Source organism: Aplysia californica, unplaced genomic scaffold (genome assembly GCF_000002075.1).
Source record: "Aplysia californica isolate F4 #8 unplaced genomic scaffold, AplCal3.0 scaffold00512, whole genome shotgun sequence".
Lineage (NCBI taxonomy): Eukaryota > Metazoa > Mollusca > Gastropoda > Aplysiida > Aplysiidae > Aplysia > Aplysia californica.
In genome coordinates, this window is record NW_004797782.1 from 396424 (window position 1) to 404492 (window position 8069).

The 8069-nt window shown below is 39.5% G+C and overlaps 1 protein-coding gene across 1 annotated transcript in view; it reads left to right on the top strand.

Annotated features, from left to right (window-relative positions):
- The window catches only part of LOC101849871 (monocarboxylate transporter 12), a gene marked incomplete at its 3' end in the record, with an annotated part of 27614 nt that overhangs the window by 13131 nt on the left and 6414 nt on the right, over positions 1 to 8069 (top strand). Inside the window, 1 exon segment of the mRNA XM_035971814.1 lies at positions 4506 to 5655. Coding sequence (XP_035827707.1) covers positions 5325 to 5655 — 331 coding nt within the window.

Genomic DNA, 8069 nt, shown 5'->3' on the forward strand with positions numbered 1-8069 from the left:
TATATATATATATATATATATATATATATATATATATATATATATATAAAATATGTGGGGGTGTGTTTTTGGAATATATATTTATAAAATGTATAAATAAAAATAAAGGTAAAAAAAAAATATATATGGAAAAAAAATATATATATAAATAAATATATAAATAACTTTTCTCTTCTATGTTAACAATAATGCGTAGAGCTAGAGTGAATTAATTTTTAAATCAAAAATGCTGCACTTCTTTCTGTTGTTAATCATCATCATGCGTGCTTTGCGGACTGGCGTGGGCGATCATGGACCTCCACTTCCATCTGTCTTTCGATGCAGCAATGGTGTCTGTTGTTCTTGCTGCACCCAGCCATGTTGTCATCTTGTCCAGTATCTTTTCCCTCTGTCCGCCTCTGCCTCTCTTGCCATCAAACTTTCAAGTTGTCAGTCGCAGTGGGTGGAGCAAGATTTTGGTGGGGCTTAGGTTTCTTCCACTTCTTTACCACCAAAAAGCATGCAATAAGAACAAAACTGTGATGATTTTTCTATACTCAGGGCGAGCCACGGCATTTTGAGAATCATTCAAACGAGAAGAGTCACCTTTGTCTTCCATCTCTTTGTCCTTAGTTAAATGTAAGCTTCTGGAATGTGGGGACGAAGCCGTTTCACCTTCAAATTTCTCTAATTAGTTTTTATCTGAAGATAAAGTTGCCTCAAAAATGGTTTGACGTAATTAATAACTGGGAAATCTCAGCGGCACAAACACACAGCACTCCAAACACATACCGTCTATGAGGTGGATTGGGTCGTGTTGTTGCGGAAAATAGAACACGCTTAACAAAGGCCCAATGGGCGCATAGGTATCTGTGTCACTGGGGGAAAGTGTGTCGTAAACTTTCACCCCATTGTCAGGGCTGGGAGAGCGTGAGCCCTCTGTGCAGTGTTATTTTTTAAAGTCTTCTACCTTTTTACAAGAAGAGTTTCATCAGCTGGTTTAATTAAAGACGAGCCCTAACGACATTTGATTGGCTGTTAGGTTACTATAGTTGTAAGCGGTGACAACGATGATTGGATAACTGTGGCCAAGCTGATAACTGTGTGTTCATTGTGTGCGATCATAACGGTTTCAACTGCTTATTTCGTTATTTAAGAAACTTTCATTAACTAAGGGATAGAGTTGGGGTGGGGAGGGGGTGGGGGTGAGGGGCTCAAGCCCGTTAGCCCTTCACTACCCACCGCCACTGCCTGTTGTTACAATATTCTCTAATGCTTCTTTCCGCATTGTGTGTCTGAAGAAATTTGCCTGTTGTTTTCTAATATTCGTGATAAGTTGTTTTCTATAATTTGCTTCAACCAGGACTTCTTCATTTGTTTTTCTAGCTATCCATGGGATGCGTTGCATGCGTCTTATGAACCATAACTTTGTCGCTACAATTGTTCTTTCCAGCTGTTTATTGATTGCCCACGCTTCGCATCCGTATAATAGGATTGGCTCGATGTAACTTTTCAGTACTCTTTTCCTCGTTTCCAGTGACAGATTGATGTTTGTTAGTATCTGTTTCATCTTGTGGAAGGTTGCTTTTGCTAGGCAAATGCGGCTTTTAATTTCGGTGTGACATCTACCATCTGATGATATACTGGTCCCCAAATATTTAAAATGTTGTACTTGCTTGAGGGTGGTATCATTGATTTTGATATTGCATGTTGGGATTGGAGTTTTTCTGCTTATCACCATCGTTTCGGTTTTCTTGATGTTTAGGTTTAAGCCCATGTTGTCACTCTCTTGTACGATGACATTTAATAGATTCTGCAGGTGTTCTTCATCTTCTGCTATTAGGACGTTGTTGTTAATACTAAACACAAAAGTTCCAATTGATAGAAATGGGTAGGGTAAGATAAAAGTGTAGCTAAAAAAGGAAGCAAGAAACAAGAAAAATATGTAATGTAGGGGCAATTGTTTTAAGGATGAAACAGTCTCTCTCTCTCTCACTCTCTCTCTCTCTCTCTCTCTCTCTCTCTCTCTCTCTCTCTCTCTCTCTCCTGAAAAAGCACTCTGGGCTGAGAACATTTAGAAGGATGCTGACGACAATATTATGTTAAGTTATTTTCCTTTTTATTATCTCTGTTTATCTCTGTGTCACTTGTAAAAATATATTTAAAAGATAGCATGTGTATAGATAGCGCAAATTCCCGCTTAACATTACGCTCTAAACGTTTTTGTAATCTACGTTATTGTAGCGTGAAGATCATACACATGCCTCTACTGTTTTCACAACATTGCAGCGCATGGTTGGCGGGTGCTCTGGTGTGGTTTGCTCCTTCTTTCCTATCAGACATCTTACGTCCTGATCCAACCTCCTTATTTGTATATGTTACTCTCTTGTAACACCACTAATCTTCGGCACTTATATGACCATATTGTGTGGCAAGTGCCGTGATACTTTTACTAAAGCTCAAACTGTACAGCATTACAGAAACACAATGTATTGTCAAACAGTAAACTCACCGGCTGTTGCTTCCATGATCAGTGATTGTGACGACTCACTGTGCTGGTGAAAGACCCTTTATCATCGGTGTCGCAAGCAATCCACTTAAGTCCGTTTGGGTACTTTTTACACCAAAGAAAAAAAAAACTAGTTGTTGTTGCGTTGTTCCAATCAAGAATCATGTAAAGCGAGAAAATTGAAAGCCTTGACTAGAGCATTAAACTGCGTTTTGGTGATGTTAAAAGGTGCAGTTTTGATAGAACTTTGGGAGGGTGTAAAAATCGACAATTCTTAAATTTTGGATTGCTTTCGACAGCGACATTATAGATCTTGCTAACTCACTATGTCTGATCTATAGCAGATCAATAACCGTAACGTTGAGGTGTGCTTCGAACTACCATATCAATCGGCAACAGGAATGTCCATACATATATATAACCCGCATGTTGAATGCTGCATATTTAAATTTCAGCAGATATAAGAAATGAAAAACCTGCATGCATGAATAAAAGGAACTTGTTCTTCTTTTAATTTTAAACTTATTTAAAGGGTCCCAAAATAACATGTTTTCAAACGTTAGCAACTCAGTATCTTAGAATTACACATTTCTATCTGATATTTTTGGCCGTTTGAAGTTACTAAAAGATGGTGAGGTCAGAAACCATATGGTCAGTCTGCTCAATCAAAATCGTAAGATTATTTGTAGTATTGTCAAAATATTCGAAGAAATGTATTCACAAAAGTTTGACATGTTGTGAAACTCATAATTTTTTTATTTAAAAAACTAGGTACATATATTGAGCAGGTAGAACTTTGTATTTCTAGGGTATAGGAATAACTAGTAGCACGTCTTTGTGCTTGAATGGGCGTGTAGTGCGTCGTCTGGGTATCATCAAGGATTTAATGATCGAGGGATTGTCAAACCCACTCAGGAAAACAATAATCAAACTCTTGTGAAACAGATCAGAGCTTGATAAAAGCCTTTGGACCAAACGTCTGTTGGTGTTAATAATAAGTGCATTAGATCTATTAGTGTTATTATAGTAACAAATGCTGTTGGGGGCTTGCGTGGTCTTGAGGTTTAGGTGTTCGCTTCTCATTCAATAGGTCGTGGGTTCGAATCCAGATAGCAACGGAAATTTTTCTTTTCTAAAATTTTCTCCTTTCACATCCTTTCATACACTCTAACAATGTTTTGTCGTCTGCTTTCGTATCCACTTTCTGCCTGCACCCACTCACCCTCTTTGTCCCCTCCTCTGGGCTCCTACTCCCTCTTTCTGCAGCCTTTCTACTTCTACTCCTTGAATCCTTCTTACCTTTGTCTTTCAGCCATATCGCTGATCTTATGTTAAGTAAGATATATTTAGCCTTCTTGGATAAGGGCGAAACATATCGGAGGTCCCGTGTGCAAGTTGCACAAGTTAAAGATCCATTGGTGGTCCAAAATCGATAAGAGTAGGCTTCAGCCGCCACCCGGGTAAAGTTCAAAATGTTCTACCTTCTGAAAATGGAGTGGAAAGGGGGGGGGGGTGAAAGCAATGCTAACTGTTGTGACGCATCTGTGTCTGTGTGCCGGGCTCTATGGTTGCCCTACAGGCATGGGCTAAGCAGCCTACCTGATAAATTTACTGTTCTAAAAAGTACCTAAGAGTGCGTAAAACGTTTCACAATTCACATATAAAGATTAACCACTACTTCTTTGTGTTCTTGTTGTCGTTGTTGTCGTTGTTGTTGTTGTTGTTGTTGATGATGATGATGATGATGATGATGATGATGATGATGATGATGATGATGGTGGTGGTGGTGGTAGGGTAGTTTTCTTCTTCTTCTTCTCCTTCTTCTTCTTCTTCTTCTTTTTCTTCTTCTTCTTCTTCTTCTTCTTCTTCTTCTTCTTCTTCTTCTTCTTCTTTTTCTTTTATCGTATCATCATCATCATCATCATCATCATCAGCAGCAGCAGCATCATTATCATCATGATTGTTGTTCTTGTTGCTATCATTATCATCATTATAAGATCTCCTGTCCTCTCCACAGACACCTACGTAACGACCCCACACCCAACACAAGGTGCAGACTCCTCATTTCAAAGTCCAGACAACACTTCTGATTACTATGTCAGTTGAAGCAAGATGACAATAAAAATTAATGACGAGTAAAATTGCAAGCAAAGTGACGAGAAATATGACGAGAAAAATTAGAGCTTTGTGTTCATGAGAGACGTCAACCCGTCATTCTTTATCCTTTTTGGTGCACGGCACGTCAGTTCAGCTGGCTCACTGCCTCCTTGGGTTGTTTACAGTCGTCACAAACGTCTTCCAAACCTCAGCAAGTTCATCCTGTATGGAATCAAACTGAATATTTATTACAAAGAGCATTCTCATCTACTCCGTCTGGTGTTTATTTTGTGCAAATAGGTTAAATAGGAGCAGAGTTTGTGATGCTGAAAAACATTGTTGAACTAAAGTTGCTCCTCAAAACATTTAAATGTATTCCGTACAAAGTTCTTTCTGCCTTTTTCTGCCGTTTTGAGTTACTTAGACCATGAGGCCAGAAACCAAATGTTCTATCTGCTCTATCAAAATTATGAGATAAATCGGAGTTGTTATCAAGGTCTTCAAAGAATTGCATTCAAAAAAGTTTGACAAGTTAACATTTTTCATTACGTCAAATTTCTCAAAACTAGGTACTGAACAGATAGAACTGTGTAGTTCTAGGGTAGCGATATACTAAGAGTTTAAGTTCGTCTGAGCAAAAGGAATGTCGAAATACAACTTCTCTTCTCCATTACAAAGTCCCCCGGTGTGTTTATCTAACTGGAACGATTGTTAAGAGAGATCAAGAATCTGGATCGAGATGGCTGTCGGCAACGATAATGTTGACGATGACGGAAAGACAATGGACAATGAGGATACGGAATTCAAAAACCGTGTCGGCGGACGCGATGATAAGATAAACGAATCCCCTTTGCCCTTTGCTCCGACACTCGGAAATAAAGGGGGGCTCAACAGTCACGTTCACAACGATGAAGAGATGGGTGGTGACAGGGCGAACGAGTTGGCGAGGACTGAGAATGTTGGAGAGAGAGAAAAAGGAAAAGAGGAGGAGGACGTTAAAGATGAGATCACGGAGGATGATACAAGCGGTGTTCCTATAGACAGAGGATATGCCTACGTTATCTGTGCAGGTAGGCAAATGAATATATGTAATGATATATGTTTGTGTGTTTATTTCTTTTGGATGCATGTGTTTTACGCTGTCGTGGAAACAAATTCGATCATTCTTTGAAGGGGCGTCCGACCCGCTACCAGGGCCACCCCGGGCTGAAAGAGAGAGCTCTACAACACCCAAGCAGAAAGACCGAGATACATGTACTCGATAAAAATTTCTCCCCAACTGAGTAATCAAAATAGGGTCTCCTGCATTCGACAGCGAATTGCTTAACAGCTAGACCACAGATGCCAGTTTCTAGGGGGTTCCTGAAAACGTTTTTCAAAAGCAAATAAAGAAATTAAGGGATATCTAATAATAATAATAGAATCCAATATATATTTCCTTAAGTTTCATTATTTCCTTCCCAGTTTTTGACTGAAAAATAGCCAGTGCCCAAGAAATGGCTCAGATTTTAGTGTTTTCTTTTTGTTTTTCTCTAAATTGCGCGGGGGGGGGGGGGGGGGTGAAGCGACTCTGGAATGTCGCTGTACACATAGTTAGTTTCGTAATAGTTTTACGGCGCCAGCAACTGCATAAGGTCAGTATAATAGTTATAAACGTGCGGGGATAAGTTGGTTGTTTTCACGTAAGTTCACAGCACGGCTTGGTTTTACTTTATAAAACTGTAATGGTTGAAGAACTTACAAATTGACAGTTAAATATTTAGCTCAAAAACAATAGTTTACGGGGTTGGGGAGGGGGGGGGGTGTTAACAGTACTTGTTGTACATCTTTCAGTAGAGATCTATTATGGTCTTTATAAGTTCGATAATTTTTTTGGGATCAACGATGGAGGACAAATTATTCTTTAAATCATATTCGTGCATTTACTCATAAAATATTTCCTTCGGGTCTCTTCAAAATCTGGACACTCTATCAGGATGTACTGAGTCTTTAGGTCGGCATCGCATTCAACACAAAGTATGAGGCATTGTGGTGAAAACAGGCGCTTGTCAAAATAATGAATTCCAAGAAACCGGCATTAAGGAAAGGAAACAGTAATTATTAATTGATTATGTAGACACTTCGCCCCGGATATTAGTATATTTTTATATTCACCTTACCTCCCTTGAATTTGTTGTCCAATCTACAAAGCATCACCCACCAATCAGTCCGTGTATTCACCCACCTACCCATCCTGGGTAGACTGTAAACTAGTACTGTATTAATGTATTTCAAAGCTCCAAGAAACAACGCTCCATCTTATATCACAGACTTATTTCGCTACCTTAGAATTACAAAGTTCTATCTGACATGTTTCGCCGTTTTGAGTACAGTAATGTTCTCTCTGCTCTGTCGAAATCGTGAGATTACTCAGAGTCCTTATTAAGATATTCAAAGAATTGCATTCGATAAAGCTTGATATGTTGTGAAACTAAACATTCTTAACGCCAAATTGTTCAAAACTAGGCCTACTGAGCAGATAAGACTTTATTATACTAGGGCGGGATTTGTTTTTTACTATCTACCAAGAAATCTGAGATTATCTGGGGCAAACTAGCTTTCACAATACGAGCGTGTTTTAACCACTTCACTGCCAGGCCCGATAATTGGGTCATGGAACAGATCTTGGAGTAAACGCGCATTCCTGCGCAGTTTTTTAAGACATAGAATTCTTGGACGGCTACTTTTTAGTTTGAAGTAAGTGGTTTGGTCAGGCCGTTGTCCCCTCCCAACCGTCAACAGTATTGATCAACCCGACAATGCAGTCCACAGTGAGCTGATCCCTCGGAGACGACCTGTGTGTTTACAAAACACTGTCCTCCCTTTCAACAAATCTTGTTTTCTTTCTCAGCCGCTCGAACTTGTTGGATTGGATGAAGAAAAACTAATTACCTACCTTTAGAGATTAAAAAAACCAACAACATCTAGATATGCAGAAATAAGACCAATTAAAGACCAGATGCTTTCATATTATTGTGCAGATTGTCTTATATAAATCAACAAGCGGATGTTGGGGGTTTGGGGGGGGGGGGGGTTAGAGGTTGGATAGAGTATGGAGGTTTGGAGCAGGATGAGAAGAGTTTATTTGTTCGGGGTAAGGGGTATATCACCACGCCCCCCGATTTCCCCCGCCCTTCCACAGACAAAAAGGACACCAAGCCACATCGAATCATCTGCTTGTTAATTTATAAAAAATATGTAACACAGGAGTTTGCTTCTACTTTTCGTCCAGCCAGTGAGCCTAAGCTTAGAAGGGATTAAGAAAATAATACGGTGGACGGGCTTTCACAATCTCTGTCTGTGTGCACAATGAACCCCATTACCTTGTAAGATGAGATGAGATGAAAAATGTTTAATGCCCAGATCAAGGCACATCGATAATGGTTTAATATGTTTCCACGCACGCACACACACACGCATGCACACACACACACACACACACACA